Consider the following 18,858-nt stretch of genomic DNA (forward strand, 5'->3'; position numbering starts at 1 on the left):
TTCCTAAGCTTTCATTTGCTGCTGCATTTAGTATTGTTTTTAAATTAAGCCATTCTATTTCTATTTCATCATTTTGTTTTATTTTATCTAGATATTGGTTAATTCTTTGTTCATATAGCCATTGTACATTTGTGTCATTCAATAGTCTAGTTTTATAAACAAATGTTTCAAATTTTCTTTCTGTTCTTGTTACTTGTAGCCATTTAGGTGGTAATTTTAATTTTATTTTAACAAGGAAGTGGTCACTGGTTATTTCATATCCTCTGTGAACTCTAACATCTAGTGAAAATTTTGATGTTTTTTCATTTAATATAAAATAATCTAATATTGATTTCCATCCTCTTGCTGCCCAAGTATATTTATGTATGTCTTTATGTTTATAAAAGGAATTCATTATTTTTAGGTTATTATAAACTACAAAGTCAATCAATTTTTTACCATTCCTGTTTAGAGTGTGTTCCCCATGTATTCCTATATTATTATTAATTTTCGTTTTTTCCAAGTCTCCTGCTAAAATTATGTAATCATTTTTATTTATTTTATTATATATGTTTTGTAGCTGATTATAAAAATCAATATTATCCTGTTCTCTTCCTTCTTATGGGGCATATAAACCAATTATTGTTAAATAGCCTCTATTTATTTTTATTCTAGCTTCTATTATTCTTTTATTTCATAATTTATAATGTTTTAACTGTTTTGAAAGGGAGTTATGAATCCAAATCATGACTCCCGCTTGTGCTCTTTGGTCTGTGTCAACTCCACTGTATATCACATTAAAATTTTCAGTTCTCATAGTTCCTGTTAATTTCTTTTTTGTTTCAGTAATTACTGCTATTTTAAAATTTCTTTCATTTAATAGTTGGTCTAATTCTATTTCTTTATATGCTATTCCTCTTACATTCCAGTTTGCTATGTGTATTATATTTTGTCGTTTCCATTTTTGTTTTACCTTTTCCATTCCAGGGTCATTTTCCATAGATTCAATCCGATTATCTTTTTCTGTCAGCTTACAAGTAGAATTATGTTCTCCATGTCAGGGGACTAGCCTGATGATGGAATAGTTCAGTGGCAGGGCTGCTACCTTAAGGCTTCTGAACTAGCCTTCTTCCAAATTTAAACCCATAGGAGGAATAGGGTATATTGAAGGGGGAAAGAGTAGATTATAGAAGAATTATAGTAAGGTTTATAGAGAGGGCATAGTTGTAAGGCCAGAAATGAAAAGACCCCATGGTCCTCAAGTACTCTAATAGCATATAATAAATTTAGTTTAATCCTTTATCCAAGTGTGAGCAAACAAAGTTTGTGCCTGAAAGTATCTTCAGGACTTGGGTAAGGTGGTACAACACCGGGCAACTCGTTGCAAAGGTGGAGCAAGCTAACATCACTCCTATCTCAGTATCTCCCATAATGCAAAGCACATCTCCTTGTGGATATGTATAATGTTATGCATTAAGGGACTGGCCACTACCCAGACTAGTTTCGACCTTTATTGAAGTCTCTTCAGTGGGAGCCAGGTCCAAGTGGAGATACCAGGCAGAAGCATTAGCAAGGTCATCTCTATCTCCTATAGGAGTTGCCAAACGGTGTGCCACCTATTTATTAAATTACTCTGGATTTAGAGAAAGATGTTGAAAGTTTATTTTTCACTTGGTTAGAGTATAATAAATTTAGTTTAATCCTTTATCCAAGTGTGAGCAAACAAAGTTTGCACCTGAAAGTATCTTCAGGACTGGGGTAAGGTGGTACAACACCAGGGCACTCCTTGCAAAGGTGGAGCAAGCTACCAACACTCCTACCTCAGTATCTCCCATAATGCAAAACACATCTCCTTGCAGATATGTATAATGTTATGCATTAAGGAAAAGGCCACTACCCAGACTAGTTTCGACCTTTATTGAGGTAAACTTTCAACATCTTTCTCTAAATCCAGAGTAATTTAATAAATAGGTGGCACACCGTTTGACAACTCCTATAGGTAGAGATGACCTTGCTAATGCTTCTGCCTGGTATCTCCACTTGGGCCTGGCTCCCACTGAAGAGACCTCAATAAAGGTCGAAACTAGTCTGGGTAGTGGCCCTTCCCTTAATGCATAACATTATACATATCTACAAGGAGATGTGTTTTGCATTATGGGAGATACTGAGATAGGAGTGATGTTAGCTTGCTCCACCTTTGCAACGAGTCATCCAGTGTTGTACCACCTTACCCCAGTCCTGAAGATACTTTCAGGCACAAACTTTGTTTGCTCACACTTGGATAAAGGATTAAACTAAATTTATTATAGTCTAACCAAGTGAAAAATAAACTTTCAACTCTAATAGCATAAGGGTCATAAAATAAGAAGAGTTGGCTGATAAGGCCTTATAGGAAAGATTAAAGTAAGTGGATCTTTCTCAAAGTAGAAGAAGAAGAGGATAGATCCAGCTAGGGGTCCATGGGAGTGCCACTTCCCTTACAATCAAGATGATTGCCCCTTATGGTCCTGTTGGTCCACGAGTCCTTATTCGGTATATTCGGACCACCCCACCACACACACGCACATGGTGGGCTCCCCTATCCACCACTCAGGGGACGCACTCTCTAGGGGTTACAGCCCCCCCCCCCCCCCCCAAGAGTTTTTTTTTATTTCATACTGTTCAAAATTGAGCAGTATGGGGAAAAAAATAGTATGGAAAGATCTGAAACAAAAAGGTGAATGCACAGGCACAAAGTTTTCAAAATAAAAAATTATGGGCAAGTCCTCTTAAGTAATCAAGAGTTTCACGTGTGTGATAGTTTGGAGGGGGGGGGAGCCATCAAACACGAAATACAATTTTAATTCTATTATGAAAATTTTGGAAATAAAATTTCATTTTGATGCATGCACCTATACATGTTTTGAATGATAAACTGTAGGGAAAGTATCACCACTTCAAAATTGCCGCATAATATCAAAATTAGCAAAAAATATGTACATAACAGTTTACTAAATAATAGCCGTTCATTTCAATATGTAATGAGCGATTCCAGGAAACCAAGAAAGTTGAAGTGCAAAGAACTACAGATTACGTTATAAATATTTAACATTAAGTGATATGATTCAAGATTTATGTATGATTATTATTATTCCTGATACCTCCAAGGAGTCCGAAGACTCATCGCGGGAGGACATCTTCAACTGTCTCTACACCTTACCTCTACTACGAATCAACGCCATCTACCGTCCACCTCCAACACCACCACAACTAGTAATTTTTGTCTGTAAATTGCGTGTGTTCTGAAGGGCCGATTTGTATATATGCGGGATGAAAAACCCGAGTTTCCGGGAGAAAAAACCCTGCTACCTCCGTATGAGATCGGCTAACTCACCATCGATTGAAATCGACCAGATAAAGATTCCTCCCGTCGCGACGAGAATCGAACTTAGGCCTATTCCAATCGAAGGGCGCAATGTACCGTCGTTCTTCCAATTGCGGTACAGAGGCGCTATAAGGTAATTATCTATAAGGTAATATCGTAAAAGAGCAAACCTTCTTGCAATCTGTGAACTCATTTTCTAAGAATATTAATAAAAAATAAACAAAACAATTTGTAACAGATGGAGGCTGTATTTATTTTAAGATTCGGATTTTTATGAATTTATAACATAATTGTTTGATATTAATAATTATCTTGAATCAAATTCTGGGAGAATAAAATGTATTGGCAACTAAGATAATTAGCAAAAAAAAAAAAAATGATAGTGGCATTGTTCTCCAGAGTGATACAATCTCAAGTGAAGAAATATGAAAGAATCTCTTATTTGCACTGGCATTAAAAACTATAATTATACGATAAAACAAGTAACAAAAATAAATGCAACTTGTAGGTAATATAATTTAGATTCCAGTTACCAAGCAAACGGCAAGCAACTGCATTTCTGGCAATAGGTAACTGAACGTAGCTACATACACAAAGTAATCTGGTTAAGTGTTCTCGTCAGCGTGAAGGATTATCTCACCTTCTAATGGATATGACAGTCAAATGCACTTGATATCCATGTTTTTTCAACAAGTGGTCTGACTCGTATCCAGGATTTGCTGGACATATATATATATATATATATGACCAGGCCAGTTGGGAGGTTAACCCTGCAGAGGTCGTGGTCAAAAAATTGCAGCTTAGGTCACGTGTATCTGAGAGATACATCCATTACTAGTATGTGCTGAAATGCGATAAAAAAAAAAAAAAAAAAAAAAAACTACAAATATAATACATGATGGTTTTTTATTTTCACTTACAATCTAGAAATTATTGAAAAAAAGAAACAATAACCAATACTATACTGATATCAGAGTTTGCAGTATCTCTCAGATACAATTTACTGTTCAAATTTCACTTTCGCATTTAACTCTATCATTCTCATCATCGGACTCGAGTAACATTCGCTGAATCTCTTTAACATCTGATGGATTATCCTGTCGATATATTTTTCTAGCCATTTTCAATGGTAAATAAAAAAATTTAAAAAATAAGCCAGTACTATACCAACATCGGAATTCGCAGTATCTCTCACATACAATTTACTATCAGATATCACACACCTCTACATAACACATGTTAAACCAAACTGACTTCAATTTTCTAAAGAATAATGCTTTCAGCAAATTTTTTCTGTGATAATTTTTCCTGCAATGAATTTTCCCTGCAATAAATTTTCCTCTTGATGAGTTTTGAGTTTTCCCTGCGATAAATTTTCCTCTTGATGAATTTTCCCGTGATGAATTGTCCGTGAACCGTACAGAGCCCAGGGGCACTCCACTAGTCACCCTCATTCACCTTGATTTCATTCACCATACACTATCTTCTGATGTCTGCCTATCAGCCATCCCTTTATCTATGCCACCAGCCTCATATCCATTCCCATTTGGTCTGCTCATGTAATAGTTTTCCATGTGGTAATCTATCAAATGCTTTTGCAAAGGTTCAGCAGTATCATAGCGTAGCGATTTCCTTTATCCAATTCTGCTGTCACTTTATTATAAAATGTGGATAAATTACTAAGGCAGGATCTGCCTTTTATCAAGCCATGCTGCCCCTTTATGAGCATCTTATTCCTATTCACTCATTCCTGAATTTTATCTTTAACCAACTTTTCCAATACAGTAACTACCTATCCAAAGGTACTAATTAGTCTGTAATTTGCTTCTTCTGTCTTAGAGGTATATGTAATGGAACTATCTTACCCCCTTTCACTCCCTTGGAATATTGCCAGAGCTGCAATATAGATTAAACAACTTCATCAGAGGCACTGCCAGTTCTCTTCCACATTCTTGTATCATATGAGCTGATATACCAACCAGTCTTGCTGCTGTATTCACATTGATATTTTTCAATATGTTGAGTACCTCCAGACACCTTTGCAAAGTGATCAATTAACAACTATTTCTTCTGCTTCTGTCACATTTCTACCATCAGCACTGAGTAAAGTTATCCTTACACAACCATTCTTTCTCTTACTTGCTACATAGCATAAAAACTCTTTAGCCTACTTAGCTAATTTTCTCTCAAAATCTGATATAGCTTTCCTTACCATACTAATTGCCCTTCTTGTGCACACCTTATATTGCTCATGAGCATGCTGATCACCTTTTTGTTTATATTCCTTCCATTAATCTCTACTTGGTTTAACCTCCTGACCCTGGGTATGCAGTCTGATACCGCCTCACTCAAACAATCCCTGACCACTTCTCATGCACTAATGACATTCATTCCTTGTATGAGAGTGGTCTGAAAAGTTCTCGACCATAGATGGCACCACTATCGGCAAGATTTTTTTATTTTTTATTTTTTTTGGTACATAAGCATCCATGTGGAATTGCAAGTCGTTTTATACAGCTGTCTGAAGCAAAAGTGTTGTGTGTGTGTGTGTATATATATATATAGGAATCTTTATATAAACTTTTTCAATTGAAGGTGAGTTAGCCAATCTCATACGGAGGAAGCAGGGGTTTTTCTCCTGGAAACTCGGTTTTTCATCCCGCATACAGACAAATCGGCCCTTCAGAACGCACGCAATTTACAGACTAAAAATACTAGCTGCGGTGATGGTGGTGGGGGTTGGATGGAGTTGGTGTGGATGATTGGTAGTAGAGGTTCGATGTTAGTAGTGGAGACAGAGAGTTGTCCTCCCAGGATGAGTCTTTGGACTCCTTGGAGGTGTCACAAATAATAATAATATATATATATGTTGTATTTGAAATGGATAAAATTGAGTATTGTAATATTTTACAAAGAATTTTATAAAATTCTTTGTAAAAGAAGATTTAACGCCAAAAGAAATTCATATGGAGTTCATAAATGTTTATGGACACTCTTCTCCTTCGTTTTCGACAATTAAGAAATGGGCTGCCAAGTTTAAATGTGGCCGTACCAGCCTTGAAGATGATCCATGTGAAAGATGTCCAAAAAGTATAACAACACCAGAAATCATTGATGAAGTGTGCACGATATGGTATTGGATGACCGGCGGGACAAAGTGCGTGAAATTGCTGAGACTATATGCATTTCAAAAGAATGTGCAGGATATATTTTGCACGAAGAATTGCAAATGAAAAAGCTTTGTGCAAGATGGGTGCCGCACTTGCTCACAGCAGATCAAAAATGCACTCGCATGAAAATCTCTGAACAGTGCTTGGTGCATTTTAACAAGAATAAAACAAAATAAAACCATCGATTTATTACTATGGATGAGACTTGGATTCACCATTACACACCAGAATCCAAACAGCAGTCAAAACAGTGGACAAAAGCCGGTTGTTCAGCGCCAAAGAAGAAGACAAAGTCGGTTCCATTAGCAGGAAAGGCCATAGCATCGGTGTTTAAGGATGCTAAAGGCATTTTGTTTATTAATTATCTTGAAAACGGTAAAACAATACCCGGGGAATGTTATTCCAATCTTTTAACCAGACTAGACGAAAAAATTTGTGAGAAAAGACACAGAACATCCATCCTATTCCACAGATTTGGCTCCCTCCGACTTCTATCTCTTCCCAAAACTAAAGCTCTTCCTTGCTGTCAGCATTTTTCTTCAAATCAAGAGGTGATTGCAGCTGTAGAGGGCTATTTTGCAGATCTTACTGAGAACCACTACAGGTACGGGATAATGGCACTGGAGCATCGCTGGAAAAATGTATTAGTCTTATGGGAGATTATGTTGAAAAATAAAAATAATTTTAAAATTATAAATTCATTTTTTCATTGTTAGGCTGAGAAATTTTCAGACCACCCCCGTAGCTTCTTAATGCTATAGCAATACTCCAAGTTGCCACCTCAGTTTGTCATAATTGTCAGTATTATAGCTCCGCATAAATCCTTTCTCGATTGAAAATTCTGTGTTGAGCAACCTCTCAGAACAAGACTGCATGGTCACTTTCCCTGATTAGAGGCAGAGGTGCTACTATAGTTATAGATATCTCTTCTATAACTATAGTAGCAGATCTGGTAGCTAGCGCTACCAGATCCAGCATTCTAAAACTCCTGGTCACCTCCACCACATGCTGTTTCAGGTAATTGTTCCTTAGTAACTGTATAAATTTCATTTCCACTTTGCAATGTCCCATTTTTTCCTTTCAATCTATATCCTCATAGTTGAAGTCTCCAATGATAATTGATTGGCCTGAACTCATTGTGTTAATCTGCTGATGCATGTCATTCACATATTCTTCTGGACCCCCAAGTCTACAGCAGCCAACAATATATTTTGCCCTATTGGCCTCTATGTCACATCAGTGATCTTCCTTAACAATCTTCCTTAACTTATATTTTTGTTGGTTGAAATTCTTCAGCTATCATTAATAATACCCCTCATCCTGCCCTATTTCCTCTTTCTTCTCCAAAAATATAATATCCATTACATTCCATCCCTGTAATTACATCATTCTCTGACAACCAGGTCTTGCTGATGCCAATTTTTGGCAAGTCAAGCTGACCAATACCAAAACTCCTCTCCTTTATTTCTGATACTTCCGGCATTCATGTACATGCATTTCAACATCCCCTTGTGTCCACAGTTACCCTTACATAATGTCATTACCTGCATTCAGATTTGAAATCTGGGAAGCTACAACCAGCTCTTCACAATCATTCCTGCACTCATATTTATCTATCCCAGGGGTGGCTATTTCTGTACAGTCATTCTTGCACTCATGCTGATTTGTCAGAGGAGTGGCCAGACACAGCTTGATTGCCCCAATATCTCTAGTTTCCCTGATTTTGCACTTCCAAACTCTCAATGAACAACACTTTCTCCAAACATCTAACTCCCAAACCATTTAAGTGCAGTCCAACAGGCATATACATATCCTTATGTCCACCAAATTCATTCCACACATCTATAAACTGCAAACCACTCCTGCATAATCTTCTCATTGACTTATTGGCAATCATGATCCTCAGTTCTGTCCTATCATACTGAGGCAGCAGACTCATTTTCTTTACTTTCTTACTCTTCATTTATTTTTTCTTCTTCTAACAACACTTTCAGATCTTCTCTCATTACATATTTCTCACCTTTCAAATCATTTGTACCTGCCAAAACAAGTAACTCATTTGCTTCTTTCTTTTGCAAACTTACAGCTTCACTAATATCCTTTATTTTCATGGGAAGTTTTCGGTATTGAGACCACATTATAATATAAGGAGTTTATTAAAAATAAGCAATTAAAACCCGACAAGCTTTGTGCATCGTAAGATTTACATCATCAGGGAAAGTGGTACAAAAACGTTTTACACAATGAAATCTATTAACAATTAATTACACATATTAGATGTTTTTGATAACTTCACAACTGTTAAATATAATTGATAAACCAGGATACAAATGATGAATTCATTACTGTATGCATGCTGGAGAACATTGCTAGTTGTTGCTATCATGTTCTGTAGTGTCACGTGTGCTATATCCTAGGTCCGTTGTAGTTAAATTTTTGATGAAAGCAGACCATACCTGATGTAAAATTAAGCCTTGAATTTTATTGTATTGTGTAGGGATCGTAAGCATTTGTGAGGCTTCTTTAAATTTTCTTGTGAAACAGTTATTATCAACATATGACATTTTTGTTTGTTGCCAGAGCATGTCAGAGACAAAGTGGCTGTGTTACTCCATGAGTGCAACATAAAAGTGGCTTTTTTACCTTTACAAAAAATATCAAGATTCCTACATCCACCAAAACCTCCACATCACCCCATGAAAAAACCGGGCAATTATGAGATTCATTGTTCTTGTGGCATTTGTTATGAAGGCCAGATAGGGAGGTTGGAAGAGATCCGCATGTCTGAACAGATAAAAGACACTGAAAAAAGAAGAGAACATAAATCTGGCCTGGCGTTCCACACAACCACTACTGGTCATCAAATACTCTGGCCACAAACAAAAATGTCATATATTGATAATAACTGTTTCACAAGAAAATTTAAAGAAGCCTCACAAATGCTTAGGATCCCTACACAACGCAATAACAATCAAGGCTTAATTTTACATCGAGTATGGTCTGATTTCATCAAAAATGTAACTGCCACGGACCTAGGATATAACATGTGTGCCACAGAACATGATGGCAACAACTAGCAATGTTCTCCAACATGCATACAGTAACGAATTCATCATTTGTATCCTGGTTTATCAATTATATTTAACAGTTGTGAAGTTATCAAAAACATCTAATATATGCAATTAATTGTTAATAGGTTTTGTTGTGTAAAACTTTTATGTATCCACTACCCCTGATGAAAGTCTTATGACGCATGAAACTTGTCGGGTTTTAATTGCTTATTTTTAATAAACTCCTCATATTACAATGTGGTCTCAATACCAAAAACTTCCCACAGAAACTGCTTAACCATAGAAACCTACGTGTACATCCTTTATGTTTGTCTAAATTTCTCTAAAAAACTTGTATAGACAATGGCTATGAAACTTAGCCAAAAATTTTATAAATAAAGGCATTAAAATTAAACATAAGTGATTCTGGTACTAATATTTTATGATGAATTTTTGCACCTGGAAAACATGGTTTTGTCACTTTCTCATTAAGTATACTTCTTATCATTCAATCCTCACACAACACTATCTCTTTTCTTCCAGTTTCTCACACTTTTATGCTTTTCCCATTCACTCTTTCTTTCATCTCTGTCCTTCTGTACCACACACCAATTGCTTCTCCAGTCGCTTGAGCTCATGTTTTGTCCTGTGAAATAGTCTGCATAAGCGTGCAATTTCTTATCCGCTGACATCTCATCATCCACATTATTACTTTATAGAATACCATTTGATATAATGATTTCAACCTACCTGTTGTACCTCCCCCAGGATTATCTGCAGATATCACACCTGGAAATCTAAGACATCTGAAGTCTAGACCATACTTATGATGATAATACTATAAAGCAATAATATTTTTAAGTTTCACATATAGTTTTACTCCTAATTTTTTACTATATATATATATATATATATATATTCAGCAATTCATATAATGTGTGCATGATTTATAATCATGATATATAATCTACTGAGCAAAATATGAAATACCTTTTAAGACTTTGGATTATAATTATCTCTATCTCCTATATATGCTCATCAGTATTTTCAATATAAATTCACTGATTTAATTTACATTCTTTGTGCAACTAGTTTTACAAATCAAGATATATAATTTGATTCTCTTGATTCTGTGAAACAAGTTCTGCCCATGAGAATCAAAATAATTAACTCTCTGGTTCACTTCATTTTCAAGGTAGAAAATAAAATGACTGGAAAACTTAAGTCAAGCAAGCAATCCTGACATGCACATATACTATGTTGAAATAAGTATTTAGACACCAAACTTCAACAGTGATGATGTGATTTTCATGGTGAAAGCAAAATGTGATGAGTCAAGTATTTTGAACTAAACTAGTGAAATATGCCTAGAAGGGTGAAACATGTACTAAGGACCAAAATGAAGTCATATCATATCATATTGAGGTATGTGCACATTGGTTTCTCTGAAATATAGTGCTGTATCAATATTTATTTCAACCCAGTATATATATATATATATATATATATATATATATATATATATATATATATATATATCCACTGAGTAACCAATATGGAATCATAAGGCAATAGAAGCTCTTCCCAAGGTTCCTTGCTGGGTTATGCAGATTGAAATGCATCATTATTTCCCAGATTTATTATTATCATTACCCAGATTAGACTGCAACAGATAACCTGTTCCAAACAGCTCATTTAATATCATCCAACAGAAGTGGATAATATGTTTCTATTTCAAACTTGAAATTAACTGTGGCATGAAATTTTGAGTGTCTTGCAGTTGTAGATGATTCTGTAGGCCTGAAAGATTGAAAAAGACCTTTAACCTCTATAGCAGGATTTTTTTAGTCTGTCGAAGATATTAAAGTACTATATATGGTGAAACTATCAAAAAAAAAAAAGATGAGGTTTTCTTCCTTCAAACTGTGTGAAAGTTCATGTTTGAAAAAAAAAATTACATTGATTCTTATTCTAATGTTTGAACTGTGCACTTCTAGAAAGTTACCAGTTAGTTGAATCATAAGAAGAAAGAAGCAGGATAACATTAGATGCAGACTAAAAGAAGGTAATAACTAACTTAAAAACTTATTTAATCATGAGCTTTTAAACAGGCATGTTTAAAAGCTCATGATTAAACCACCTAATTTAATAAATTAAATTTAGATTATGCCTGACAAAATTCATTTCACTGTGCTCCTCTTATTCACAAATTAATAGAAATGACAGAAGAAACATGCAGAATTTGAGCTATAGAAACTCAGGTACAATGCGAGTCATCAAGCTAAAATACTTTTTCATCATCATCATCAAATTCCTGCCATGTACTCTCAAGGGGGTGTACAGGATATGATAGTACTACATGAAAAAAATGACATCATTACCAACTTCTTATCTACAATTTTCCTCCAAATCAGTCTGTTACTTGTCAAGACTCCAACATTATAAGATCTTATATTTCTATCGTCTAAGGCACCTTGTACCGTATCAATCCACCTATATCTTGGTCTTCCTCTGGGTCGTTTTTGCTGCCAACCTGGCAGAGAACACTTGTTTTGCTAATCTTTCTTCACCCATTCTGTTTAAGTGACCATACCACCTGAGATTAGCTCTGCTAAAGCATTCCTGGATGCTGACAATGTCAAGTTCTTTCCTAATATCCTCGTTTTTAATGTGATATTGCCATTGATGCCATCTGTTCACACCTATAATCTTTCTCAGGACTCTCATATCTGCGGTCTCTAGTCTTTGGTCAAGTGTTTTACTTCTGACCCAGCTCTCAGATCCATAAGTTAAAACTGGTTTGAACACTGTCTTGTATACAGCTAATTTAGTGTTCCGACTATTTTCTCTCTCGTTCCATATGAACTTATTCAATTGACTTCCCACCATACCAGCTTTGCTGATTCTGTTGTCTATTTCTATATTTAATTTACTATCTTCAGTAAAAATTGTGTCTAAGTAGCTGAAATATTTTACTTGTTCCACAGGTTCTCCATTCACAACACAGTGGACATTTTCAATGATTCTACCTATTTTCATTGTCTTTGTCTTTTTAATGCTGACCTTCATACCATATCTATTACAACAGCTATTCAATTTAGTCAGAGAATCTTGCAGACTTGTAGCGGATTTATTTAGAAGTATAACATCATCCACATAAAGCAAAGAGCTGATATTAACATCTCCAATTTTGATATCATGTTTAATACCACTTTCCTTCATAATGTGATCCATATAGATAATGAATAACAGAGGGGATAATGTACATCCTTGTCTCACACCAGATTTAACATTAAACCATCTTCCCGTACTTACTTCAATTCTAACTGCTGACTTACAACTCAAATAAAGACTAAGTATTGCTTGATATAATGCCCCATTGACACCATATAACTGTAGCATATTAAATAGCTTCTCTCTTGGCACCTTGTCATATGCCCTTTCCAAATCGACAAAACTTAAATACAGATCTTTATTATATTCCCATGCTTTCTCGACTATTTGTCGTAAAGTGAAGATCTGATCCTGACAGCCTCTATTTGGCCTGAATCCAGCTTGTTCTTCACCAAGCTTTTCTTCCACAATTCTTCTCAACCGTTTCTCAAGTATACTTGCATAGATCTTGCCAGGAACACTCAGTAGGGAAATACCTCTGTAATTCTCACATGCAGTTTTATTTCCCTTTTTCTATATGGGTACTATGAGAGCTCTACTCCAATCACCGGGAATTCGTCCCTCTGTCCAGGCTTTCTGAACTATGCAGTGCAGCCGCTGTAAGACTTTTATACCACCATACTTCAGCATTTCTGGTCGAATATCATCTACTCCTGCTGTCTTTCCACATTTCAAGACTTTGATGGCTTTTTCTACTTCAAGTATGGATATGTATTCCTGACTGCATGCCTGGGCAGTGTTTTTTACCACCGTGCTGTCATCACTGCTTGTTTCACTTAGCAGTTTTTCAAAGTAATTACTCCATACTTCAAGGATATCTTTTTCTCCTGTTTTCATGTCACCTTTATCATCTCTAACTCCTTTTACAGCACTCTTTCCTCCATTACTAAGCTTCTTCAACAACCTCCAGAATATTTTGCCACCTTCTTGATATTTATTTTCTATATTCTTGCCAAAGTCCTCCCATGACTTTTGTTTAGCTAGTTTTACACAGTCTTTAGCATTCTTGCATTTGTCTCTATATTCTCTAAGAGCAAAAGCTGACTTATTTGCCAGGAACTTTTGATATGCTTTCTTCTTTTCCTTCACTGCCTCTTTAACTTCCTGTGTCCACCATGGAGTTCTAATTTTTCTATCCTTGCAGACAACTTCACCACGTGCCTCTCTAGCTGAATCAATCAGGGTTTTTTTCAAGGCTTGCCACTGAATCTCCAAGGTTTGATTCCTGTTCTCAAACTCTTTCATTTTTTCTTGAATAATCTTTGTGTATTTTAGTCTACAGTTAACATCTGAGAGCTGCTCAACTTTTATTCGCTTTAAAACTTTCTTACATGTTATTCTTTTCAATATGAAATTTAATTTTATCCTGCTCAAGACTAAATAGTGATCACTTCCAATTTCAAATCCTCTGTACACTCTGGTGTCCTGCACCAGGGAGAAAACATCACTATCAACAATAACATAGTCAATGAGACTTTTCTTATTCCTAGCCTCTTCTCTCCATGTGAATTTGTGCACATTTTTATGTTGGAACATGGTGTTAGTAATAACCAGTCCATGTCCTGAGCAGAAATCCAACAGATATTTGCCATTATTATTAGCCTTGCTCTTTTCTCCAAATTTTCCCAAAATATTTTTGTATGGCTGACAATCACTTCCTACTCTGCTATTTAGATCTCCAACAAGGACCAACTTTTCCTTTTTCATTGTGTCAGTAGCTTTCTCTAGAGTCTCAAAAAATTCCTCCACTTCTACCTTAGTAGAACCTTCTGTGGGACCATAGGCACAAATAAGTCTCATTGTCCAGTTCCCCATTCTCATATTTGCCCACATTACTCTACTTGAGACTGACTGCCATTCAAGAAGATTAGCCTCAAATCTTGTGTTGAATACTATGGCTACTCCTTCTTTTCCTTGATTTTCATTGCCTGAATATAACATTTTGTATTTATTGCTCAGAAAGATCTCACCAGTTTTTGTCTTTTTTTTTTGTTGTTTCAGTCACCCCTATTATTTCGATCTGGTACTTATCTAATTCCTCAGCTAGCTCCATTTCTTTGCCATTCAGGCTTCTTATATTGATATTACCGATCTTGAACTCTAGTGATGTTGAGTTGGGGTATGTTTTAAGATATGTTCCAGTAGTGACTTTTTGCTGTCTGTTCTGGTTCCCTGGCGAAAACACCAAATGCCTTGTCTAACTGGGCGATGCCGCAGGCGGCATGAAATTTTGTCATGTTGTACCATCATTTATTATTTTGATTTAACCAATAAGAATACAATTTGGTCGGCTAAATCCCAAATTGCCAGCCCATCCTCATTCGTTCAGTATCCAAGTAGATACCCAACAGGGTGCACCACGAGAAGATGAGGATTGGACATTAGGTCAGAAGCCCTGGTCGGTTCTCCACATTCCTTTAAAAGCTATGTGGAGGTCTCCTCTCAACTATACAGCTTTGACCCTTAAGCACCCCAAATACTTTTTCAACCTAGTCAAATACTCTTCACATGAACTTCCAATATGAGATTTTAAAACAAGTATTTCACTTGTTCAATTCTAGTTGTAATTCTAACACTGGATGGTTTGAAGCTAAAGCTGCAAATCCACAAACTATTGACAGAAAATTCAAAAAAGCGAATATGATATTAAAGTATACATTCATGACTGAATGTGTAATTCTCATCTCATGTATCCTTTATATGTTAGACTAAATAGCATATCACAGTGAAGTACCTCTGATATGGTGTTGAATGCTATGTCTATCAGCTGTGTGTATTCTCAAGCTAGTGTGTCTGTCCTGCAGATAAAAAAAAAATAAAAATAAAAAAAACAAGTTTCCAGGAGGAAAAAACCTTACCACTACTGTATCAGATCAGCTAACTCACTTTCAACTGAAAAGCCATTATAAAGGTTCATCATGTCTTAGGTGGGATTTTAAGCTAGTTTTTTTTTCAACTAAAAGGCCATTACTAACTAAGCCATGAAGGCTTTTGGAATGTGATAGTACAACATATATACTGCTCAAAACAATTAGGGGATATTTTGGTTTTCTTGTAAATTATAAAGTTATAAAAATAATTTACAAATGTAACACATTTATTTTTAAATATTTTTAATATACAACAGTGTAGAACACACAACTGCATACAAAATCATGTTAAGACTTGTCGAAATGTGGCTTAGCCGTTTAGCATGTGGGGGGGTATAAAAGCGTGACTTGTTGCGCTCACTTCCACAGTGCATAATTATCACTTCAATTGTAAAATTGTGTGACCTACTATCCATTATTTTGTTAAAAATGGTAGAGCAACATGATATCCCAGAATCCATGGCTTGGAGAGCCACTGGTCGTTTAGAAGCTGGACAAATGCAGCAAGTTGTCACTCAAGTGTGTTGTGCATCTCAAAGCATAATTTTGTGACTTTGGAATTGCTTTCTGAAGACGGGAAATGTTTGAAATCATCTCCATACCATAGGTTTATATGCTCGAAGACCAATGGTTTGCATTCCACTTACTGCAAATCACAAAAGAGCCCAAAGAATTTGGGCACAGGAACACAGCAATTGGACAAATAAGGATTGGGCTCATGTACTTTTTAGTGACGAGCCCAGATTTAGTCTGCAACCAGAAAATCGACGTATCTTGATATGGCGTGAAAATGGAACAAGAAATATTCCACAGTTTGTTTGTGAAAGACCCCAACATCAAGGTGGGAGTTTGATGGTATGGACTGGAATAAGTATAGGTGGCCATACTGATCTCTGTTTTATCAGAAACGGTTCCTTAACAGCACAAAAATATCGCGATGAGATTTTGGAACCTATAATATATTTATATGCTGCTGCAATTGGCCAAGAATTCATTTTTATGAATGACAATTGCTCATCCACACTGTGCAAATTTGGTACAAGAGTGGTTTGAGGAAGAAGGTATTGAATGAATGGACTGGCCTGCCTGTTCACCAGATTGTAATCCAATCGAACATGCCTGGGATGCTTTAGGTAGGCGTGTTTCTGCTCGACTGGTGCCACCACGATTGCTTCAAGAGCTCAAAAATGCTTCCCCAATATTTCCCCACTCTCACAGAAGAGTGGAGAAATATCCCACAAGAATTGTTTAATGATTTTATCTGGTCCATGCAATCAAGATGTACCACTGTTTTGGCTGTTAATGGAGACAATATTACTATTATTATTACTATTATTACGGGCAACTCCAGGGAGTCATTAGACTCATCGAGGGAGGCCCCAAATCATATTCATCACAACTATTTGACATTCATACAGTATCTATCATACCTCGCCTTAAACTCATTCACTGTCACAGCATCCACTACAGACTCAGGGAACGCATTCCACTCATTCACTACTCTAAAAGTAAAGAACCCAGCTCAAACACCTTTACTAACCACACTTTTGCCCAGTTTCCATGGATGTCCCCTAGTCCTCCCACAACCAGCCCTGTTCTCAAAAATATCTTCTGAATTAATTTTATAGAAACCCTTCAGTAATTTGAATGTCTCAATCATATCTCCCCTCCTCCGCCTATCAACCAATTTTTGCAACCCACAAATCCTCAACCTGTTCTCATACGGTTCATTCCACAGACCTACTATCATCTTGGTCACTCGCCTCTGGATCCTCTCCACCTCCTCCCCATCAAGAAGAAACCTAGGTGACCAAATCTGAGCACAGTAGTCTAGATGGGGTCTTATCAAGGTTCGACAGAGAGGAACAATAACCTGCTTGTCTCTGCTTGTCAACGTATTCTTCAGCAACCAAGTGATTTGATGAGCTGTTTTGGTCACTTTTGCAATGTGTCCCCTAAATTTCAATTCCTTATCTACCAACACTCCTAAATCTCGTGCCTCATCAATTTCCTGGAGCAGGGTTCCACCAATGCAGTAAACTGCCGCCAATCTTTTCACTCCAAAATGCATAACCTTACATTTTGCCACATTAAACTGACATCCATTCTCCTTAGCCCAGACCTCCAATCTATCCAAATCATCCTGCAAAATTTTGACGTCATCTGCATTCACTATTGCCCTACACAACTTCGCATCATCCGCAAACATATGAACTGTTCCTCTCAGATCATTTCCTATATCATTTATGAACAAATTAAACAGCAGTGGTCCAAGAACAGATCCTTGTGGCACACCACTAGTCACAGGCTGTCTTGTGGACTCTACTCCCGAGTAAACCACTCTCTGATATCTCTCCGTCAACCACCCTCCTATCCATCTCACCAACCCTATGTCCATTCCCATATGCTGCAATTTACTGATTAGAATTCCATGTGGAATCCTGTCAAAGGCCTTGGCAAGGTCCAGTAGAATCACCGTAAACCCATTACCCTTATCCAGTTCAGCCGTCACTGTGTTATAATAGGTGAGCAAATTACTGAGGCATGACCTACCCTTCACAAAACCATGCTGTCCCCGATACAGTATCCCATTTTCTTCTATCCAATCTTGTATTTTCCTCTTGACTATTTTCTCTAAGACCTTGACAATGATTCCTGATATGCTAATCGGTCGGTAATTTACAACAGCAGTCTTGGAACCACCTTTATGCAGTGGAACTATTTTCCCCTCTTTCCACCCGCTCGGGACTAACCCAGACCCGAGACTCAAATTAAACAAAATGGTCAAGGGTACTGACAATTCTTTAGCTGCTTCTCGTACAACACGAGCTGGTATACCATCCAATCCCACAGATGTATTGACATTGAGGTTATGCAATAGACTACTCACCTCCACTTCATTAACCACAATTCCCGTATAATCTACTGGTTTATTCGTTTCTGCAATGTCACCACCTGGATGATATACTTTTGCAAAGTGCTCACTCAGTAACTCAACTATCTCAACTGATTCAGTTACCTCCCTACCATCGGCATTCTTTAAAATCAATCTGCCATGTACATTTTTCCTTTTACTTGCTACATATCTAAAAAACTGTTTAGGATTCTCTTTAGCCTGCATGGCCAATGTTCTTTCGTAATCCTTTTTTGCTTTTCTTACCACACTCGTCACCCTTCTGGCCTGCGCTTTATACCGTTCATGTGCCTGCCGGTCACCCTTCTCCTTAAATTCCCTCCATAGTTGTTTCTTT

At 36.6% G+C, this 18,858-nt stretch overlaps 1 protein-coding gene across 1 annotated transcript in view; it reads right to left on the reverse strand.

Annotated features, from left to right (window-relative positions):
• Tdh (L-threonine dehydrogenase) overlaps positions 1-18,858 on the reverse strand; it is a 240,374-nt gene that overhangs the window by 32,183 nt on the left and 189,333 nt on the right. The window contains exon 6 of the mRNA XM_090401872.1: positions 10,314-10,401. Coding sequence (XP_090257998.1) covers positions 10,314-10,401 — 88 coding nt within the window. The remainder of the gene's footprint in view (positions 1-10,313; positions 10,402-18,858) is intronic.

The sequence above is a fragment of the Typopeltis vanoorti genome, chromosome 12 (genome assembly GCF_054136105.1).
Source record: "Typopeltis vanoorti isolate ZY-2024b chromosome 12, IOZ_Tvanoo_1.0, whole genome shotgun sequence".
Taxonomy (NCBI): domain Eukaryota; kingdom Metazoa; phylum Arthropoda; class Arachnida; order Uropygi; family Thelyphonidae; genus Typopeltis; species Typopeltis vanoorti.